The 24,064-nt window shown below is 37.6% G+C and overlaps 1 protein-coding gene across 1 annotated transcript in view; it reads right to left on the bottom strand.

The window, feature by feature from the left end:
- Window positions 1-23,322, bottom strand: part of COPB2 (coatomer protein complex, subunit beta 2 (beta prime)) — a 26,336-nt gene extending 3,014 nt beyond the window's left edge. Inside the window, exons 1-15 of the mRNA XM_006846656.1 lie at window positions 23,191-23,322; window positions 21,046-21,132; window positions 20,521-20,647; window positions 19,548-19,696; window positions 12,656-12,802; window positions 11,450-11,549; window positions 10,669-10,811; window positions 8,327-8,526; window positions 6,856-6,966; window positions 4,920-5,008; window positions 4,727-4,833; window positions 3,231-3,374; window positions 2,504-2,634; window positions 2,036-2,243; window positions 803-913 (exon numbers count right to left, since the gene is read on the bottom strand). Coding sequence (XP_006846719.1) covers window positions 803-913; window positions 2,036-2,243; window positions 2,504-2,634; window positions 3,231-3,374; window positions 4,727-4,833; window positions 4,920-5,008; window positions 6,856-6,966; window positions 8,327-8,526; window positions 10,669-10,811; window positions 11,450-11,549; window positions 12,656-12,802; window positions 19,548-19,696; window positions 20,521-20,647; window positions 21,046-21,132; window positions 23,191-23,244 — 1,908 coding nt within the window. The 5' untranslated portion in view covers window positions 23,245-23,322. The remainder of the gene's footprint in view (window positions 1-802; window positions 914-2,035; window positions 2,244-2,503; window positions 2,635-3,230; window positions 3,375-4,726; window positions 4,834-4,919; window positions 5,009-6,855; window positions 6,967-8,326; window positions 8,527-10,668; window positions 10,812-11,449; window positions 11,550-12,655; window positions 12,803-19,547; window positions 19,697-20,520; window positions 20,648-21,045; window positions 21,133-23,190) is intronic.
- Between the last annotated feature and the right edge of the window lie 742 nt (window positions 23,323-24,064).

Raw genomic sequence — 24,064 nt, forward strand, 5'->3', positions numbered from 1 at the left:
ACATATACTCATATACTAAGCTGTGCTTGTTAAGTTGACTGAATCAAACTAAGACTGGCATGACAATGTACAGGACATTCACAAAACCAATTAAAACATCTATTTTAATGATATAGGAATAATCATCAACCCACTATTTTTATTTTTATAATTACAGTGAAATAAAGTAAAACTATATAATTGGAATTTTAAGGTAATTATATGGTAATTTTTTATGAGTAATTTAATACTGCCTTTTTAAAGCATAAAATAATTTATTATGTCCTTAAATATTTAACAGTAATAAATATTACCCGTTATTTGTAGACTCTTAGAAATCAACTAAAATGCTATACATCTAATTTTAGCACAGCTAAAGTTATTTTTATACATCTGAATTTACCAGTAAACACCGGATTTAAAACCACAATTGGGAACCCTCAATGTACAAAAATCATAGAAATAGCATTAAACTTTTAAACTGCTAGAACCTTTGGTTAAAATCAACGTCTTTCATTAGTTTGAGATGTTGGCAAATAACCACTGTGTCTGCCTTCTAAGTTTAGAGTTCTTGAACTAGTTCCTACTTCAAGAGAGATTGGATGTTAATATATAAAAGCTTTTCCTTAAAATAGAGTGCTAATAGAATTTGTTAATTACATAAAGATTATCAGGGATCCTTGAAAGAGACCAGACACAATCTCACTAAAATGGGTCATTAATGTGCATTTCAGAAACTTAACTAAACATCAAACCAACCACAGAAAGTATCTGCTGACCTTCCCACAAAGGTCAGTATGAAGAATCATGAATTACTACGTACCTCTGCTTCCACCGCCAACTGGTAGGCAATTTTTAACTCTCCCAGTTGAAGAGCAAGCTCAAAGCGATGCTCAGGATCTGTGGATACTGTAAGAGCTTGTTGCTTGAATCCCTAAAAAGATTTTTAAAACAATGTATGTGTGGTGTGAGTTCTCTGGCTTCAGGCATGACTCATCACTGCATTTAAAATGTTTAACTTCCCAGCCAAAACAAGTTCCCTGCCTCCCATTCAGCCACCCAGGAGTATAATATAAAGATGGCATCCTGAATGATTTGAGTAACTTCTTTACTAGCACTGCTATAAACATTGTGAGAGGATAGAAGATCTATAGAACTGGTTAGACACAGGCAAGGGCAGAACATGAGATACGATGGACCGAATGCATGTACTTACTTTTCCTTCCCTCCAAGTTCCACTAAAATGACACTAGAGGGATTTTAATTTATTTTTATGGCATAAGCTCCCAAGGACATACAAAAAGAGAAAGGAGACTTTAGCAACAATGTAAGTGTAAACACTTAGAAAGGACATTAGAGAACAATGAATCTTAAATCAGAAGTGAAGATGGTAGAAAATACCTAGACCCACAGAAGACAGGTTTACTCTTTGGAAAGGATAAATGAAGGGTGTCTGGTCCAGGGGAGAGATGAAATACTGAACTCTGAGACTCAGCCCTCTTTTCTTCTACTTGGCACCTGGAGTCATGCTGATTGAGGAACTTTGGTTTAATGTAAGCAGCCCCGGGGAAACAACTTGAAAACAGAGTACCAAAGTTTCAACCCCATGCTTAGCTAGAATAGCTCCAGGTTCAGTGTTATATGCACATGCAATTCAGTAAGTGAATAAATTTGTTAATTGAACTCATTAAGTGAATAGATAGGAATTCTTAAGTGTTGCAGAACTTTTTTTCAAAAGTGCATATAAAACTCTGATGAAAAAAATAGTACATTAAGAGGAAGGCAGATAGGATACAGAGAAAAGGCAGTGTAAAAATGAAAATGTTAAGAGGGTCTATAGAAAAGGACGATTACTAATGTTGAAGGGGGTACTAAGGGCATGTTGAGATAGAAGAAGGTCAAGGATAAGGACAGTGAACATACGCTCAAACATATGACTTAAACAATTCTACTGCCATAAGGAAATCAGTGGCAATTAAGTTTTCCAAATCCAAATCCATGCTAAGACTCTTATCAAATTAGCTCTAAAGAACAAGCAAAGAAAGACTTCACTTACTTGCTTTTCCAAAAAGTGTGCAACTCTGGTCCTCTGCTCTTTTGGAATAGTGGGGAGGACCTTATCAGCCATGCCGAAGTCCCTTCGCATGACAGCCGTCTGGTATTCCAGCACTGAGACTAGCAGGGAGTAGCTGACGATATTCAGTTCTTTATCCCCCAGGTAGAGTCTGTTGTCTTTAGGAATATAACCCAGGAGATACATGGTCCTAAATAAAAACAGAAACCAATTCTGAAATAAGCCCAAGTCTGTACTAAAGCACACACATACCACCTGCTGTATATCTATCTGTATGTGTGCCTCTTGCTTAAAATCTTTCCAATTGATTGATGAAATATTATCGACAATAGTCACTAAAACTACAACATTGAAAATTGGTTCTTATCGCTATATGTAAATAACAGGTTTTGTTTAAAGAGCATGCTTTTAAATGTATGATGCTGAAGACAAAAAAAGATACTGAGCTACCTGTCCAAGTGAGCAATGGTGACTATTTCTCCTCCAACATAATAATTTAATCTGTTGACAGAACTTGTGTAAATGAAGCAGTCGCCTACCCACAGCCCAGTTTTCACAATTTCCTGAATCTCACCAAGAACCTGCAGAAAGCGAGGGGAGGAAGATCCAAATTAGTAAACCTGTCAGAAACAAAAGCTGAATTAGGGGTGGTAAAGAACAATAAGGAATGCAAAATAAACTCCTACTTCAAGAAAGCAATCTTTCCATGGAATTTCTCTTTCTTCACTTCACAAGAGATTCCTGGTTTAAGTATTTAAAATGTGAAATCTCATTGTTGGCTCAAAGTTTGTGGTCTGAAGTTTGGGTCTAAACCCCTAACCTAACCCATAAAACTGGAATATGACAGTTTTATACAACTTCCCAGGACCTCTCCACAATTCCATCATTTGGAAGCTCATTTAAATCACTCTGGCTAAACAGTCTTAAGACTAAAGCAACTTCTAATTCCTTTTATGAAAGATATCATTTGTACAAAGATTTACTACAATCAAAGCACAAATTCTTTTTAAACATACATGTTTTTAGACTTTAGTCTCTGAGTCGAGATGTTCATTCTCAAATTTCAACAGATGTCTTAATTGATTTAGCTTCCTCAGACTTAATTTATAATGAAATGTTCTATTAAAAGTATATAAATCATTTAAAAAACAAGCTTAAACTGTGCTGATGCAGTTACCTCAAAGGCATCTTCAATGCCATCTTCAGTAACTCCTTCATGTGTTTCCTGTGCAACCAAAACTTTTTCCGACAGATACTTAAGGATGAAAAATGATTCCTCGGTGGCAATACAGACTAGCTCTCCAGAGTCAGACCAGAAAATCTGCAACACAGCAAATAAAACCACAGGCAATTGATTTTGGATTTGAGTGAAAATAGAAAATTATACTTTTTTTCTTATAAGACCTACCTTTTTATAAGATAATAAGTATGTGCTTTACAATTCTATATAGTAGATACACAGATGTGTATCTATATAGTATACAGATGTGTATATAGTATACAGATATACAGATGTGTATACTATATAGTAGATACACAGAGGAGAAGGGGGTGAATTTGGCCTAGTGATGGTGGAAAGATTAAAAGACTCAGGGCAAACAGGTAGGAGAGCTGTAATTTAATGGAATAGCAGCCTATTTCCACTTATTCTAGAATTGTTTGGGGGTGGGGGAGCTTTTTTTTTTGTCATTATCACATCTTCCTAGGGAGCCTTTTTAGAGTCCTAGTGTGGCACTGTAGGATATGACCTGAAATGCTAGCCACAAGTTGGCAGTTCAAACCCACAGCTGCTCTTTGGAAATCTTACGTGGGGTTGCTATGAGTCAGAACCAATGCAATGGCACTTAATAGTAACTAATAACAGGGAGCCTTTTTAGACATCCTTTGCCCCCTCATTGTGTCTCCTTGTGAAATTTAAATACCATAGATTACATGATGGGACTTAAAAATCTTTGTGAAATGATGTGATATTTTCCATAACTTTTTAAAGCCCCTTTATATATTGTGTGTGTATAATGCATTGTGTGTATGTATGTATATATATATATATACATACATACACACACACACCATACACAGACATATACATATGTTCATCTGTAATTCATATATAAGGAAAGTTTTTCACCCTCCTCTCCAAGATCCCATTTTTGCCTTCTTGCACGTTATGTTGTCCCTATTGAGAAAGCTGCTCCAGAGGACAGAGCCAGGGCTAGGAGATGTGAGCTCTGGGAGGCAGATTTGTCTCCAAAGATGATCTCCTAAAAATGAAGCTGTCAAGCACATAAGCTAGCAGCTCTGAAAAGTAGGAAACTTTCTGCCTCTGGGCACATTCCCTTAAGTTTTCATACTTGTCCAGGAAGACTAGGAAAATGTTTTCAGAACTGTGTTAACCTTTCCAAGTCAAGAGCTGCTGAGTTGTCTTCAAAGCATGCTTTTAAAATTCTGCCAATGACCACTGAAGATATGAATAGCATCTGGCATTTGTATAACTTTTTATACTTTTCAAAAACACCCCAAACAGCTATGCCTCGTTCATATACCACATATATCACAATCCTGTTTTTCTGAGCATCCCTGAGGTAAATGGCAGTGTGTCCAACACAATGAAACAAGGACAGCAGGGCGCATCACAAAGATGCACACTACAAAGAGCACAAAGGGAAAACGCACGTGTTTGGGCTGAATTTCAATTCTGCGTATGAGTTCTGTATTGTCCCAGTCATAGAAGGCCAAGCCATTTACAGATCTGACTCCCAGTAAGAAGCCTCCATAGATACCTAAAAGAATTAAAAAGAATTGTTTAGGTGTTTCTGAGCAACTACCAAGCTTCAAACAATGTAAACTGTATGTAAATAGCACTCACTTTCAGCTCCAAAGTCGGGTTTAAAGGATTTCTTTTCTTTAAAGTTCTTAAATATCTTTACAACACTGTTGCTCTCTCTTATTGCATATCTGTGAGTTAGGGTGGATAGTGGGAAGGGGAGGCAAACACAGCATATTACATACTAAATGATACTTCCACCAAATGCTAGGAACATCTTAGCATGTTTTTTAATGAGGAATTATACAAAAATATAGAAAGCAAGTTAGAAGATTCACTAATGTTATTTTTATCCTAGGCAATCAGTGAATTGCTAACAGCTGGGCAAGAAATGAACAGGTTTCAGATTTTCTATTACACAGACTGCTAGCGTTCACAAGCCAGTTTAGAAATTGGAAACCCTCTAAACATCCATCAACAGGTGAAGCATTAAAGCAAACTGTGGTACAGATACAGTTGAACAAAACACACACAACTTAAAACTCATCACATTCATTCTGGGACAGGATAACCTGCACTTACGTTTCCTAAAAAAAGAGTTACTACCCATGAAACAACATGGATAGATCTCAAAAATACCTGCTGAACAAAGGAAGCCAGATATAAAAGATTGTATACTGTATGTCTGTCTTTCTATAAAAACCTAAAAAAAAAAAAAAGCCAAATCTAATCTATACAGTGACAAAAAGCAGATCATGGAATTAGCAGCAGGGCAACTGACTTCAGGTAAATAAAAGCATTTGGAGGGAGGATAGAACTATTCTGTATATGATGATGTATATAATGATAACATTGCATATATGTGTCAAAATTTACTGCAATGAATACTTAAATGGCGTGTGTTGGAGTATAAATTATACCGCAGTAAAGGTGATTTACAAAAGAAAAAACATTCACAAGTGGCTCACTAGTCAGCTATGTTTGTCAGCAAGTTGGAATGGCTTCTCTTGAGGCCTCTGTCTGTAAAAGAAGGGCTACAGCTATGCAGGGACAGGAGTGTGAGGAAGTGATTAGATGAGTGCTTACTTGGGGCAGGATCCTGGTGGATGATAAAAATGTGAAAACAGAAGGAAAGCAGAACAGCAATTCATTCACTTCAAGTTTTCTTAAGGTAACCAAGCAAGTTAACTTGGAGTAGTATGGAACTGTGTATGTATGAGTGTGTTTAGGAAAGTCGGGAAAAAGTCAAAGCAATCTTTATCTCTTAGTAAATCTTACTGTTTGAAACAACAAATAAAAACAGGTATTTTTATTGTACCATGCTAAGGCTCAAGTAACCTCAAAGTTGGGGCAGTAGGGGAAAAGAACTATGAAAGTGTAATTCAGGCAGTCGCCTGAAAATACCAAAGTCCTAGTACTGATTACATGTACCAAACAGGAATCAAAAAGGAACTAGAGGAAATGACTTTCTAATATAATCATAACTCACAGTTTAATTATTTTGTTTTCAGTGAGAATACTTTATGAACATTCTAATTTAACAGAAATTTATATTGTTGAGAAAAAAGGAGCAAAACCACAGAAAATAAGTTTGAACAAAGATTCCATAACGTTCTCACCAAATGGCACTAGACCACAGCATCTCTCCCAACTAGCTCACACAAGGAAGCACCACCAAACAGCTTCAGGTCCATGGCAAGAAAGTCATAGGGAGCAGAGCTCCTCCCAAGGACCTCAGTGGAGGGACTACTTTACCTTCAGCCCATAAGCTCCAGGCCATGGGCTCCATCAAGAAAATGAGTGGCGGGCGCTCAGTTTAATGGGATTATTAGATCAGGTCAAGTAAGCCAGCTCAACGGTGAATACACAAAGGCCAAAGATAGCTGCCTCTGACTCTCATCTCCCAAGAGGCAACTCAAGTGCCTTTTAACAAGCAGTACAGCCCATGTTGAGCTACGAAACCCTTTTTAACACACTTGCACAGAGACCACCCATCTGTAATCAGGGCAAGCTGAGAATCTTTATGGGCAAAACTTACTCCGATGAATCGTGGGCCCAAGCAAACTCCTGGGCAGACCCAAAGCTCTTGTTTCTCAGTGCCATTGCTGTATAGATGATATACTCACCATCACCACACACCACAACAAACCTAGGAATTAAACAAAACGAGAGTGAAGTACAGAGAGCTAATGACATAGAGAAGTCAGCAAACAATTACCAACTAACAGTAAAATAATTCTAATGACAAACGGTGTTTCAGTTGTTACAATTTAGTATCTTTTTAAGTTATGCATTTCTTTGACAACAGAGTTAGATAGATAGATAGATATTTTAACCAACAAACCCAAAAGCACGTTATGAACGTGGGGTTTTTGCTTATTGCAATGGCCTTTACTAAGAAACAACACTGGGGAGAGAAAGATGAGAAAAGGTGCAGAGGTGAGGGATGGGGAATTTCAATTACTCAATTAGTATTTGTTGAACATCATTATTACCACCAATTGTCTCATTACATTTACACCATGACAGTACATGAAGACACTATCTTGCTGCAAGACTATCTTCATTGTACAGTTGATCATTCAAAAAAATAAAAATATTGTACTCTAGTTTTAAAGTTTATCAAAATAAGCATGGTATCTTAAAACAGGTCTCTATGATTATCATTTAGAACATTTTAATAGCTGTTACTAAGGGACTGTCAACGGTAAAATGCAAACTTTGTGGCAAAGAATGTGTTCTGACAGAAAAAGGTACTTTTTGTTGTTGAGTGCCGTTGAGTCAGATCTGACTCGTAGCAACTCTAGAAAGAGTTCCCAAGGAGCAGTTGGTGGGTTTGAACTGCTAACCGTGTGGATCACAGTACAGTGTTGATCCTAAAGTGCTATAAATAATTATGGGTACCAATTACTGAACTAGGTATCATACTTTGTCTTTTTAAATAATCAGGGCAGCCATCAGAAGATGCCCAAAATAATTTTTAAAGCTCCACAATTTAAACCCACGATGCTAAGACAGAAACTCCCCTCTTACACAATGTTCAGTGCTTAAAAATCTTTAAGGAGGAAAAAGAACTGAGTGTTCAAATTCTGAATAAGAAGCAGAGTTATTATCAATTTCAGAACTTTTTCAAGAGACACATCCCTTCAGAGCAATGAGACAGCCAGTATGTAGAGAGAATCTACTAAGTCTGGTAAGACATGGTCCTTGACCTCAAAGGAGCTCAAGGACACAAACCAATACCTTTTCAATAAAAGTAACTATGAAATTATTTAACTGTTCAGAATTGTGTGGTACAGGAAAGGCCAGAGGGCAGATGCACAGTATCTCATATGTCTACTCTAACTCCATCAACTGGCATGGCTGCCTGCAACTGTTTTAAGGAGTGTGAAGCCAGAGCACAAACTCAATGAGGACTATAAATGGCCACCACAAGGCAGGGGTGGCACCTGCACTGAACAGACATGCTCTAACATACACAGCACTCAGAGATTTCTATGATTACTTACCGACCATTGGGATTGTGCTGAATAGTCTGAGGGTATATCTCACAACTGCCCATGTCCTTTACCGCTAGTGGCAATCTTTCTCCATCTTTAATTTCAGCATCCCCCATTGCTTTCAGGTTGGCCTGCTGGACTTCTGAATGCTTGGCCCAAATTATCTTTCCATTGGCATCCATTGACATGGCAGGCTCCTCCCGACCAAGCTAAAGAATGACAAATGACTCAGTAATGAAAAGGAAAACATAGAACATATGAACAGAACAGACATTCTCCTAGTTCACTGAATATTGTTCTTAAGTGCTGTCAAGTTGGTTCCGACTCAAAGTGACCCTGTATAGAGTTTGAGGAGTGGATAGTGAATTTGAACCATCCTTCTGGTTAGTAGTCCAGTGTTTATCCTACAGCGTCACACCAAGACTCTGTCTGTGTTTCATTTAGCAGAGAGCTCTATTTCTTTTCCTCACTTTAAATCTCTAGGGCTTAAAGCCAGAAGTGGCCAGTCTAACAAAACTGGTGACTTGGAAAACGATACTAGAAAACTGCTTGGATCAAGACATAGGTTGAATAGGTAAAAGAGGGTAAAAAAACTGTCTTGTGGATATTGGTTTCCCCTGCCTACTACTGTAAAATAGACATTATGTGTGATAGAAATGAAAATTGGAAATGACGACTATAGAAAGCTTGTAAGCCCCGTTTCTGTCTATAACCGAGTTAGAATTTGCCCATGGAAATAGGATTCTTATTAAGCCTTTGTACAGTATGGGGCCTTAGGTGGAATCCTGAGCCTGTCCCAGAACCTTCTGAGTTGGGACACACCCACTTGAAAAGACATTCAGACCAATCCAGAACAGCTGAGAGAACAGAAGATTCTTATTGGAAGAAAGACCTGCAGAAAGCAGATTGTTTGGCTGTTTGAGTTTCAAGCAAGCTGCTTGTTTAGAGGCATCAAGGTAAGAAAAGTAAGCCCATCAGGGGAACCCCCTTCTAGGACTAAAACTTAAAGAGAACCCACAAGCAGGTTAGTATGCTTGCTGGTGAAGTGAGGGAAATGCAGCAATGACGACTTTGGCTGAGTTGGGCCATGTTCCATTGACATCGCTGACCTTGAGATGAGAGAGAGGAGAGGAAGGGCTGACTAGTCTGAAGTTTAAGGAGCTGTGTGAACTTCTGAGCTCATGGGTACTGACCTAGCCCTGGGAGACTAAGGCTGAGAATGAAGCAGCCAGCTGGTCTGAAGTGCAGGGAGATGTGGGTGAATTCTCAAGCTTGCAGCTTGTACCCATTTGACTTAGTAGGTGACCAGAGCTCAACCAGATGAATATAAAGATGTTTGATACTGTGAGCAAGTGAAAATTGCTACAATTTGATGAACTGGACTTTTGCTTATGGATGTAAGTGCTCAACATTCCAAATGGAATGGAAGGATTCTTTTTATCAAGGAGCAAGCTTACTTCTTCAGTGTACTGGGGAGGTTGTTGCTGTTGTTAAGTGTTGTCGAGTTGGTTTCAACTCATAGTGACCCTGTATAGGGTTTCCAAGGAGCAGAGGGTGGGTTTTAACCACTGACCTTGTAGTTTGCAATCCAGTGCTGATCCTACAGCACCCCATAGGGATGGGCAATTTAGACATTGGCCATCATAAATAGGGTGGGGAGGCTGTTCAGGCATGAAGTGGCTGGCTTACAAACTTTCATGAGTGTGCTTAGTTTAAGAATCTGGGGGGTAAGGTGGAATCTCTCCTGAATAGTTCTCCTCTTTTCCAGATGGATCTGTTGAAAATGGGTGGGGAGTGCTGGTGACAAAATGTTATGATTCAGTTGTAAGGAATTGTTAGCAGGATTAATTGTGACTGTCATAACTGTAATTGTAGAAGATGTAAAGCTACTATAAGCAGGGAGTAGTTAACTTTCATTTCAGGAACAGATGATCCCAGGACCAATCAGAAGGAAGAGCATGAATAGAGCATGCAACCCCTACCTAGAAAAGCAGCTACAGCAGAGAACAGTGACAAAGGTGGTAAGAGAGACAGAGCAGCCACGGGCCCTTTGGACATTTAAATGAATATATATTTTTTGTTTTGTAGGTGTACTTCAAATATTTTTGCCTTGTTCATTTGTGAAATATAAGATGTAAATGGGAGCCATAGGGAGGAAGTAGGATAATTGTTATTGCAGGGAGAGGTTTATAATCACTGAGATGAAACAAAGTTAATAATATGTTGAATGTATAAAGCTGATGATCTTGCCTGTAAGCCTTTACTCAAATCACAATGTAAAGTTTAAAAAAAAGAAGGAAACTATTCCTATGTTCTCCAATTTAGACAGGCAGTATGACTCTAGGCTTTACCTTTACAATGATGCTCCCTTCATCATATCCCAAAGCGACATTGTTGGATCCTCTCAGACTGGCCACACACCACACCCTTTCCATTCCATAATTCAGTGTGCTCTCAAGACGGTATGTGCTTGAATGCCAGATACGTACTGTTCCTAAAAAGAACAATGTGAATATTCTCTTTTGGTTTGAACATCCAACAATTAACTGCCAGGTGAAAGAGCTAAAGGAAAGTCTTTTTAGTCATATAGGAAATAGTTTCTGGCCATATAATGACCAAATTGTTTATATGAAGTCAAGAGCAATTTTAAAAGGCAACATAAATAAATCTAGAAATTGAAAAAAAAAGATAAAAAACAAAAACTAAGAAATGTGAATTTTAAGTGTGAACTAATATTAGGCTTTCCTATGCAAAGGCCCTAGCATCCACAGGTGTTATATATGTATGATCTTTCTCATGCTCACCATAATATCATGAGGTGGATGTTTATTCCATTTCAGAAACTGCCCATACCACATATCCATGAATCAGCAGAGGCTGAATCTGACTCCAAAGCCCATTCTCTTTTGTTTTTCTCTAGAATGTCTGAATGTTCTTTTATTTAAGTGACAGAATCAAAATACATTAGGAATGATGATGATTCCCCTTTACTGTTTTATAATTCAAATCCACAACTCTCATAAAAATGACAAAATTCTTGGAAGCCACCAATGACAAGTCAGGGACACTACCTGGCTTAAAATTCCACTGAATATCTATAAACATAGGAAGAAAATAAGACTTCTACCTTACCATCTTCTGAACCTGTGATGATGATTGGCAACTCAGGATGAAAGCTGGCACACGACACATTCTGGGCATGCCCCTCGAGTGTCTGCACACACGTTTTATTCTGTAATCAATATACAGAATATAATCTATTAGTAAAAAACAAGTAGCCCATTTTTAACCAACCCAATTCGAAGGTATACTATATAGGACAATGGTAATAACAATCTAAATAGTATTCAGTATAAAAGCACTGGAAATAAAATTGCCCTGTTATGCACATGGATATTTTCTCCTGTTATTCCAGGAAACATAAAGGCAAATGAAAATGTAACAATCACAATTAAAGAAAACCGTACTGGGAGACTTTGGTTTTCATCTAAATATTGTTCCCCCAAATTCCTAAGATATTGAGTATTTATTTCCCTCAGCACCCACATCTACCACCTGTGGATCAAGCAGAACAGTGTTGCTTTGGCCCTTAATATTTGTATTCTGGATTTAACCATAAATTTTATTTAAAATGAAAATAGGCTTGTATGTAAAATTTAACTGCTTGAGGAAAACCTGTGCGAGACAAAAAACAGAAATGTATGAAAATCTTAAGAGATAAAAGGCACAGTAACGAGTTATAACTAGGTTTACAAGCATTCAACATGGCAAAATGACTTGTACTGTGTATGACATTAATGTACAATGATGTTGTTGTTGTTGTTGTTAAATGTTGTCGAGTCAGATGTAACTCATAACAATCCTTTATAGATGTGGCTGATGAAGTCTGAACAGCCGACGCTGAAGTTCAAACCGACCTTGAGGTCCAGCGCATTATCCTACAACACCACACCAGGATTCCACAATGACATTAATCATTGATTTGCAAATGCCAATGGAGAAAATATTTAATTTAAATTACAATGCTAAAACTTATAATTTCTCCTATTAAATGAAAAATCAACACATTGGTATTTTATTTTTTAAATCTTGATACACATTTGTTTTCATTTTTGTCAGGAATTTTGGAACTGCAATTTAGGTATAAATACTAAAACCTTACGTCATTATACTATGATTAGAGATCCCAAGTCTTAACTCCTCTCTAAGCAATGGTTAAGAACTATATCTAACATACGTTGCTGTTAAGTGCCACTGAGCCAGTCCCGACCCATAGCAATCCTATATAGGATTTCCAAGGAGCAGCTGTAAGCAAGTGAGATTATGAATAAACTGTACCTGGTAGTCCCATATTTTAACAAGACGATCATCTGCACCTGAAATGAGGTATGGCTTGTCGCCACCGCTGTAGTAATCAATGCAATTCACACCTTTCTCGTGTCCCTCCAGAGTGAAGTTTGGTGAAGAAGAGCCCAGCTGCCATACCTTCAGAGAGCAAAAAACTGCTAGTCAATGCAAGGCCTTTCAAAAGACAGCTCCACTACAGTTCTATTACATAAAATGCAAACGCCAAGGAGAGAGGAGCTGAGGAACATTCATTTTCCCACCTGCTCTTTCCCCACTTCACTTGAATATCCAAGGAGTTAACAGAATCACGATGATATTCACTAAAAATGCCAATTTCCCGACTTCACCCTAGAGATTATGATTCAGTTGATCTATGGGGAAGTCCAGGAATCTAATTTAAATACAGGTGATCCACAGACCACACTTTAAGAACCATTACCTTAAGGATAGGAAATTGTTTTTAAGAGAGTAAACATATGAAAGTGAATCTAGGTGATCCACTATATGTTAGTTGAAAATTACTGTGTAATTAAAAACTAAAAACGTATGAAAACACAGTAAAAAATTACTAAAATACAGATACTGAGTTTTATCTTTACAAATATTTTCTGAGTACCTACTATGCACAAGGCCCTGGGTGGAATATAGAGACATAAAATCAAACATTCTTATAGAGCAAACTTTATTTTGGAGAGCTTGATTATGATATGTCTTGGTTATTTTCTTTTGGGGTCTATCCATCCTGGGATTCGTTGAGCTTCTTGAATGTTTATCTTTTCACTTTTCAGGATATTAGAGAAATTTTCTTCAGCTGTTTTTGAACTATTTCCTCTGTGGACTTGTGTGATTCTTCTTCCTCTGGAATGCCAATAATTCTTAAGTTACTCCTCTTCATGTTGTCCAACATGAATCTTAGACCTTCTTCAGATTTTTTTATTCTTTTTTGTGTTTGTTCTTCTATCTTAATGGTATCAAGAGATTTGTCTTCCAGTTCACTGGTTCTGTCTTCCATCTTGTCTATTCTATTCCTTTGTCCTTTCAGAGTATTGTCTATTTCTGATATTCTGTTATTGATCGTTTGGACCTCTTTCTGTGGGTTTTGAACTGTTTCCAATGCTGTATCTATCTTATTTGATTGTTCCTGAAGCATTTTCCTGACTTCTTCCTTATTTTTCTCAACTCCATCGTAAAGTGTTTTGAAACATTTTATAATCATGTTTCTGAATTCCTTCTCAGGGCCTATTTCCAAGGCCTGCCCTCCTTCCAGAATGGAGTCCAGGTCATTTGTCTCAGGCATTTTATCTTGTTTCTGGACATGTGCTGATATGGTCTGCTTTTACTTCTTGGACATGTTTAGTGTTTATCTGTGGCCTTAATACTTAATTGAGTATGTGTTTTGGTATTTTGTATGCTTTCTGATTACTTCCAGGGAGATGTGATCAGGATGTGGGATTCCCTTTTCACTCTTCTTATTGCTTAACTCAGAGTAACTTTCACATGTGTTGTCTGCCTCCCTGGTATATGGCAGTTGGTATTGGTTCTTGCCTGGGTTTTGGTGTTTTATAGAGTGTGATTGTAGCTTGGCTATATGGCAGCAGTTGCTGACTCTTCTTGTGTAATATAGGGAGAGAGAGAGTCCTCCAAAGGTAGAAGGAGGAGCATATAACAGCAAAACTGCACCAGCGGAAAAAAAACTACAAGAAAAAAAAACACAGCAACAACAAAAACAAGACTGAATACTGCAGTCTATAATCACAGAAAAGGGAGAGGAGGGAGAGAAGAAGAAAAAAAAATCTGTAGCCTAATATGAGTATGAATTTAATGTCCTCTCTTCAGCTTCTTGCTTTCAAAGCTGCCTGAGAGATTTCAAAATGCCAGTGTTGATTGTTATGCTATACCTCAGGCTTTAATTTAGTTTTCAGCCTGTTTTGTTTTTAAACTCCCTTTTCCTCTCTACAGCCCTGTTCTGCCCTTTCCCATATTAAAAAACAAAACAAAACAAAAAACAAACAAGCAAAAAACGTTCAGGGCCTGCTCTTGGGCTGAGTATCTGTGCACATGCATGGCAGAAGAACCCACCAGTGGTGAGGGTGGGGGGGGTGTCCACTCACTCAGGCTCCCCATCTAGTCACCAGAATGGAGATGGGCAAACAGTGGGTGCGCCAATGACCAGATACCAAAAAAAAAAAAAAAAAAAGATAATCAGAACAAAGTAAAACTGATCAAGTGTATTGTCCACCTTTGCCCCAAGGTTCCCGCGGTGTTCTTCCATGGTGTTTCTGCCCCCCCCCCCCCCCCCCCCCCCCCCCCCCCCCGCATGGTCTTGCTGTTTGGTCTCACCCAAGATGTTGTCTCCGGGCCTCCGAGCCCAGCTCGGCAGATTCAAAAGTATGTGATTTTTTACTTCAGTTCCATTTTCCACAAACTGTAAGCCTTCAAATTTTTAAAAAATATTCCTATCTCTGTGGTTCCGAGTTTTGGAGCTCTGCCCTGGATCTGCTTTGCCTGGTATTCTGTGGTACTGCTGATGGCGAACTTCACTGTACCTCTACCCTAGTCACCATCAAGTCCCGTCTCTAGAGCAAACTTCATTGGAGACAAGGGTAAGTGTACTCAAAATAAACTTCATTTAGTGAGGGAAGTTTAAAACAAGTTTCAAAGTTTCTAATTTTTGTCATTGGGCATCAGACTTCAAGTTGTTTGAACTGCAAAATAGGTGGTTCAAGCTCACCAGCTGCTCCTTGGAAAGCCTATACAGGGTCTCTATGGGTCAGAATCAACTCGACAGCACTTAACAACAACAATCTTTGTCAAAAACAAGGACAAGCCAGTAAAAGGGGGAAATGTAAGATCATGCCTCAGATAATAATACACACACTTTGAACAATAAAATGTTGCACAGATATAAAGCATGCATGTATTAAGCAAAAAATACAATACACAATTTTGTCTTTTGGTGCTGTCTAGTTAGTTTCTATTTTTGGTAACCTATGTACAACAGAAGGAAACAGTGACCAATCCTGCACCATCCTCACAATGGTGCTATGTCTGTGTCAACTGCTGAAGCCACTGTGTCAGTTCTTCTCATTGAAGGGCTGCCTCTTTTTTACTGACCCTCTACTTTACTATCAGAAAGATGTTTACCTGTGCTTTATTGACTACACAAAGGCTTTCGAATGTGTGGATCATGATAAGCTATGGACAACATTGAGAAGTATGAGTAGTCCAGAACACTTAATTGTACTTTTGAGGAATCTGTACCTGGACCAAGAAGCAGTTGTTCGTTGTTCGAACAGAGCATGGGAACACTGAATGTTTTAAAATAGGGAAAGGTGTGCAACAAGGTTGTGCTCTTTCACCATACTTATTCAAGCTGTATGATGAGCAAATAATACAAGAAGCTGGGTTCTATGAAGAAAAATGTGGCGTCAGGATTGGAGGAAGACTCATTAACAACCTGTGAAATGCAGATGATACAACTTTTCTTGCTGAAAGTGAAGAGGACTTGAAACATTTATTGATGAAGATCAAAGAACACAGCCTTAGGTATGGGTTGCATCTCAATGTCAGAAAAACAAAAATCCTCACCACTGGACCAATAAACATTCTTATCAATGGAGAAAAGATTGAAGTTGTCAAGGACTTCATTCTTCTTGGATCAACTATCAACACTCGCAGAAGCAGCAGTCAAGAGATCAGACGACGTATTGCATTGGGCAAATCTGCTGCACAGGAACTTTTTAAAGTGTTGAACAGCAGAGATGTCAGCTTGAGGACTAAGGTACGCCTGACCCAAGCCATGGTATTTTCAATAACCTCATATGGATGCGAAAGCTGGACAGTGAATAAGGAAGATCGTAGAAGAATTGATGCCTTTGAGTTGTGGTGTTGGAGGAGAATATTGAAAGTCCCATGGGCTGCCAAAAGAACCAACAGATCTGTTTTGGAAGAAGTGCAGTCAGAGTGCTCCTTAGAGGCCAGGATGGCTAAGCTTCGTCTCTCATAATTTGGACATATTGTCAAGAGGGAACAGTCGCTGGAGAAAGATGTCATGCTGGGTAAGATGGAGGGTCCGAGAAAAAGAGGAAGACCCCCCCAACGAGATGGATCAGCCAGGTGGCATCATTGATGGTGTCAAGTGTGGCAGCGGTGATGGGGTTGGCCCAGTATCGGACATTGTTTAGTTCTGCTGTGCATGGGGTCGCTATGAGTTGGTTCCGACTCAGTGGCACCTGACAACAACAACAACTTTACTAAAAATGATGGTGGTGGTGATGTGCCAGGGAGTCGGTTCTGACTCATAGCAACCCTGCATACGATTTCAGAGGCTGTAAATCTTTACAAGAGCAGAAAGCCTCATGTTTGTTTCACAGAACCGCTGGTAGTTTCAAACTGCTGACCTTGAAGGTTAGCAGGCTGACCCGTAACCACTACACTACCAAATATGAGACAAAACCTCACCATCCTTGTTTCTAAGGAACATTTTGGCTGTACTACTTCCAAGACAGATTTGTTTCTTCTTCTGGAAGTCCAAGGTATATTAAACATTCTTTGCCAATATCATAATTCAAATGTATCAATTCTTGGAATGAGCACCAATATGGATCTTTTCCAGTTGGATGGCTAGGGAGCTCTCTGGAGTTTCTTGGCACAGATGAGTGCTTTCATTTGTTGAAATAGCTCAATTGGTATTCATCATTTTCTGGAGCATTCTTTCGTCACTGCCTTCATTGCAGCTTGGACCTCTTCCTTCAATACTACCAGTTTTTGATTATATGCTACCTCCTGGAATGAATGAGTATCGACCAATTCTTTCTGGTACACTGACTCTGAGTATTTCTTCTATTTTCTTTTGATGCTTCCTGCTTTGCTCACCATTTTTGCCCATGGTGGTGGTAGCGGTGTGCTGTGGAGTTGGTTCTAACTCATGGCGACCCTGCATAGGGTTTCCAAGACTGTAAATCTTTACGGGAGCAGTGGAATGGCTGGTAGTTTCAAACTGATGACCTTGAGGTTAGCAGCCCTACTCGTCGTATCCACTGCCCATAGAATCCTTCAATATTGCAACTTAAAATTTGAGTTTTTTCTTCAGTTATTTCACCTTGAGAAATGCCAAGCATGTTTTAGCATTTTGATTTTCTAAGTCTAGGCCTTTTGCATTTCACTGTAATACTTTACTTTGTCATTTCAAGCTGTCCTTTGAAATGTCCTGTTTACTTCATTATTTCTTCCTTTAGCTATTTAGATACTCTATGACATTCAAGAGCAAGTTTCAGAGTCTCTTCTGACATCCATTTTGGCCTTTTTATCTGTCTTTAATGGACTTTTGTTTTTCTGCATGATGTTTATGTTATCCCACAACTTGTCTGGTCTTGGGTCATTAGTGTCCAATGCATTAAATTTATTCTTGAGACAGTCTCTAAATTCAGGTTGGATGTTCTCGATGATTTATTTTGGCTCTTGTGGACATGTTTTAATTTTCTTAATCTTCAACCTGAACTGACAAATGAATAATTGATGGTATGCTTCACAGTCAGTTCCTGGCCTTGTTCTGACTTATTATATTGAGCTTCTCTAGCTCTTTCCACAGATGAAGTTTATTTTATTCATGTACATTCCATCTGGCGAAATCCATGTATACAATTGTTGTTATGTTGCTGAGAAACAGTACTTCCAAATGAGTAAGTCAATGTTACTGCAAAATTCTATCATGCAATCTCCCATGTTGGCTCTATTACCAATGCCATATTTTCCAACTATTGATGCTTCTTTTTTGCTTACCACTTCTGTATTCCAATCACTAGTAATTATCAATGATTATAAAATTATCAACATAATTTTAAATCTATGCATATAGCTATTTTAAATGTTGCCATATAGTTGCGTTGCTATTACATGTCACTAAGTCAGTTCTGTCTCATAGCCACCCTGTATAGGCTTTCCAAGGAAACAACTGGTGAGTCTGAACTGCTGACCTTATGGTTAGCAGTCCAGTGCATATCCTACAGCATCACACCAGGACTCTAAATGTTATAATAGAAAAAGGAACATATTCTGAGCATCTAGTTCAGACACTGGGCTGCTTGCTAGCAAATGTCTGCAGGGGCAGGAGGTGACACACAATTCCTGCACCAAATATCCATCAACTCGGGGGATAAACAGATACGTTTCCAGAGATATATTAACTATGATGCAGGTTCAAAAAACTATAATAGAGACAAAAACAAGAGAAGGAATGGTTGACTCTGCCCGTAGGTGAAAATGTCTAAGGAGAGATTCTAAGAGCAAATCCTTGTGTTACACTTTGACAAATAAATAGTTCTCCAGACAAAATTAATCACAAAGAGAAAAATAAGAGATTGCAAGCAGAGGGAATTAAATAAGCTAAGATTCTGTGAATATCACCAGGGTCACAGGAGAGGTCCCAACACTATTGGAAGATAGTCTAGTACATCCATTTATTCCACACTAAGTCCTATGGACTTTATCTTCAGAAAGATTACTGGCATCAGTATGGAGGAATGGAGTAAGAAAGGGAAAATGGTGGCAGATATAATTTAAATATAAAACATATTAATAAGCAGCAGAGGTCAGTAGCAAATACACTAAAAGGAAATGAAAGCAGTAAGCTAGAAAAGATTTAAGTATTTTTCTTATTCTGAGTGTCCAGAAGCTGATAAAAATACTTACAAAATACTGTCTTCACATGGTAGAGGCCACAGTTGCTACACTATTTATTGAAACATGCCCTCTTAGTCAAAATGAGCAACTCTATTTGAGAGAAACTCTTAATATAGTAAAATTTCCTGGACAGCCGGTAGTAAAAAACGAAAACACTGCATTTCATCCACAATCACATGATCCACAAGAGTGGACACCTTACCTTGATGGTCCTGTCCAAAGAAGCACTGGCAAACTGATTGTTATCTTTGGGGTTGATGACAATCTGCATAACATAATGGGTGTGTCCTTCAAATACTTGTGAGCAAGACCATTTTTTATCCCAGTCCCAAAGCTTAATAAGCATGTCATCTAGGGCAAAAGAAGGGCTCAGGTTAGTGACACTTTTCTTTCATTTCAAAACTAAGACGGTGTTTGTGCCTTTTAAGGTGGGAAACTCTAAACTCACAGAACTAGAATGAGAATTGCATAGATTTTTCAAAATCCTTATTTATTCTAAGAATAAACTTAACTGTCTTTAGACAAGTCAACAAACCAAATTACAAAGAGCAAATACAAAACTCTTGTGACAAATGTGATGAAAAATGCAGTGAGATGTAAAGAGGAACAAAAGGTCAACACAAGTCTGTTTAATTCTGGGTCTGATGGAATCAGTACGGCAATGACTACAGAACAATCACTTGCTTTTCTGATACAAGATTGGTTAAAATAGAAGTTCTGAATTCCTTCTCAATTTTTAATTCAAAAATGCTTCAAAGAGATATTGTAAATTTAGTACTAATTGTCTTAATAGGTCTCCAAAAGGGCTACTGTTTTATACATAATACCAAGGAGTAAGCTAGTCTGAATATAAAGATAAAACTGACTAAGGCATAGCAATAGGCCATTCACTGTCAGCATGTAAATGAGCTCTCGGTTCAGATGGTTTAAGCATCTAGAACCCTCATGTCTTCCCTGACAGGAATCTGTTATACAAACCTAGGTACTATAGATAAAATACAAAAGCAAGCAGCATCCATATGATGTGTTAATAAATTTCAATAGTTGAAAGTTAACCTGGCATTAGAGTTACTTGTAGTCATTAGAGTTACTGGCTGTTAAAGAATAGCATATCTTCCCATATGAGAATGCATTAGTCAAAGAGATAGACAACACAAAAGCAGGTCTTGTCTTACCACTGCTAGTTAGGATGAAAGGCTGGGTTGGATGGACAGCAATACAGCGAATGTAGTCTGAGTGTGCTTCAAACATATGAACTCTCTCCAGAGTATTGTAATTGAACACTCTAATCTGCATGTCATCCTAGAAATGAACATTTTAAAACCATCATTTTTGTTATGAAGTAAAAGACATGAATAACTATATTATGGTGGTGGTGGTTATGTGCCGTGGAGTTGGAACCGACTCATAGCAACCTTGTGCAGGGTTTCCGAGGCTGTAAATCTTTACAGGAGCAGAAAGCCTCATCTTTCTCCCACAGAACAGCTGGTAGTTTTGAACTGCTGACCTTAAGGTTAGCAGCCTGATTTGTAACCACTACGCTACCAAAGCTCCTTATAGGCTCAAGGAGGGAATGAAGACCATGCTTCAAAATATTGTGGCAAATTATATATATATAAAATAATTAAAATTCTACAACTAATTTACATAATTATTGACCAATTCAGAAAATAGGATTACAGATTCTTATAGTTACTTACCGCTCCTGTTACAACCCAGTTCTTCCTTGCAACAAACTTTGCAGCTCGAACAGGAAGGTCACACACTTCAAATGTCTTCACTAGAGTCTTAAAATTTACAAGAAAATACAGTTTTTTTGCATGAGAAAATAGCTGAAAAAATCTATTCTGTATATTTTAAGGCATTCAATTATTTAGATCACTTTGAATTTAAAACATTCTCAGACTAAAACATGAAAAATTCAAATTCAAACAAAAAGTAAGCAACCAGTTATCTAACAGGTTCAAAATTAAAATAATTTTTAAAGGAACACAGTAAGTACTTGGGTGAATTAATTTGCTTAGTTTCTTATTTTAAATTAAATGCCCAAGAGTGACTCAAAACCAGGTACAAATTCAGCAATATGTTTCCACATTAATGTTACTTATTTCCTTTTAATGAGGTCTGATAACAAAGTGATTTAGAATTTCTCCAAACTACTCAGAAACTATATTTACAAGAATATATCAAAACGTACTGCTATAAAATCATAGAAATCTTTAAACAAAAATATCAAAATGTGAAATTACGGTTTCTCAACATATCCTCTATCTGAAGGCAGTGGTTTCATCTCTTTAACTCTTCCCCAAGGAATTCTGTGCGCTTTGATTTACACATAAAAACAGCAGTTTTAGTATCCTCAGTGGACTATAAAATTGTACTCCTTTTAAATGTTCTTTGGATTAGGAGAACAAAAGAATGTCTTAAAAGGCAAAATGAGGACTGTAGGGTGGATGAAGTAAAGGTTTTCCAAAGAAATTCTCCTAGGATAGCCCTTGCTACCCTGGAAGAAGGAGCAGGAGCATTGTTATGATGGGAAAAATTCCTCAGCACAACTTTCCTGGTCTTTTTTTCACCAATAGTTTTTAATTTTCATAAAAATTCTTCATAAGCCCCTTGTGATCATCCTGTGCCTTTCAAGAAAATCTATCAAGATTACTTCTTAAAAATTCCAAAACAAAAAGTCTCCATAACCTTCTGAGCTGACCTCTCTGCCTTAAATGTAACTGGCCAATCATAGCCCCTCAGAAGGCACTGTTTTGATTTGACCTTTTTTATGAAGGCACCCTTTATTGTGTGGATCATGACAAGCTATGGACAACATTGTGAAGTATGAGTACTCCAGAACACTTAATTGTGCTCATGAGGAATCTGTACATGGACCAAGAAGCAGTTGTTCAAACAGAACATGGGAACACTGAATGGTTTAAAATAAGAAAAGTGTGCAAAAAGGTTTTATTCTTTCACCATACTTATTTAACCTGTATGCTGAGCAAATAATCTGAGAAGCTGGGTTCTATGAAGAAAAACGTGGCATCAGGATTGTAGGAAGACTCATTAACAGCCTGCGATATGTAGATGATACAACCTTGCTTGCTGAAAGTGAAGAGGACTTAAAATATTTACTGATGAAGATCAAAGAGCACAGCCTTCGATATGGATTACATCTCAATGTAAAGAAAACAAAAATCCTCACCACTGGGCCAATAAACAACATTCTTATCAATGGAGAAAATATTGAAGTTGTCAAGGACTTCCTTTTTCTTGGATCAACTATCAACACTCAGGGAAGCAGCAGTCAAGAAATCAAACAATCTGTGTAGCTGAATGACATTTATCTATATAGTCATTTTTTTTTTTTTCATTCTCATTGACATCAAGTCAATTACAATTCATAGCAACCCTATATATAGAGTTTCTGAGTACAGAATCAGACAGCCTCATCTTTCTCCCACAGAAAGTTAACAGTCCAATGCGCCACCAGGATCCTTACCACTATTATAGAGCATTTGAGAAAAAAACATAAAAGCCTTCTTTTTAAGAATGCCAGAATATTTACTAAATGGGAAGTTAATTATTAAATATTTTTTCTAGTGTAAGTGATTCTCTATCAGCCTCAGCTTCAAAAAGATCCACTACCCACAAAAGAGTTTGCCGATATTTGAATATTTTTTGTAAAGTGCTCAGAACAGTTTCCTCCACCTTTGTTAGTTCATCTTTATTTAAAATATTTTGTACCAATTTGAGAAAGCAGCTTGTGTATAGACTTCGATACATTATTTCCTGTTTGATTATAAACAATCTAACAGACTATTTTATTTCTAGCAGTCCTTAGAAGTCCCTACCTGTGTCTCATGATTCCAAACACACACACTGCCGTTGTAAAGACTGGCCAACATCCATGGCTCTGTAGGATGCAAATCCACACTCTTTACTCGATCAGACCGAGCAGTTAGCTTTCTCTTGATGTCAAGTCGCAGAGGCTAAGGGGAAACAAACAAAACACAAAACTGCTAAGCCAAATACATTCAAGATACAATCTAATCACAGTGTATTAACAGGTCTCCAAAAACAATTTAGTTTTACTTTGTCAAGTTGTAGGCATAGTTTCAAGTATAAGTCAATTACTTCTTCACTCATGAATTTTTAAAAAATGGGGATAAATAAGCAGTTCTCAAATTTCTTGTTCTCAGGACCTCTTTATAAACTTAAAATATTTAGTCTTAAAATTTTTGAGGATCCCAAAATTTATGGGGCTATATCTATTAATCAGGAGAAAGATGAGGGTTTCTGTTCTTTTAAAAAGATTTAAAACCTTGGAAACCCTATACAGGGTCGCTGTTAGTTGAAACAACTCCAAGGCACTTAAACATCTGTTAAAGCACCCATGTATGTTAGGGCTACATCTGTTGAAGCACTGGACTGCTTACCATGAGGTTGGCAGTTCAAAACTACCAACTGCTCTCAGAAATCCTATACAGGGTCACTATGAATCAGAACCGATTCAATAGCACACAACAACATAACTATTGACACTGACCATAATAAAAATTTAAACTGAACAAAGGCTTAAGATATTTATTAATTTTAAGTAAAATAAACGCATTAGTGGTTAAGGTTAATTTAAAAAACAACAATTTCCAAAATAATTTTAGTAAAAATAGCAATGTTTTGGGGTTTTTTAAAAATTTTATTTTAATAGAAGACAATTGGTTTTTC

This window comes from Chrysochloris asiatica, unplaced genomic scaffold, assembly GCF_000296735.1.
Source record: "Chrysochloris asiatica unplaced genomic scaffold, ChrAsi1.0 scaffold00028, whole genome shotgun sequence".
Classification (NCBI taxonomy): Eukaryota; Metazoa; Chordata; class Mammalia; order Afrosoricida; family Chrysochloridae; genus Chrysochloris; species Chrysochloris asiatica.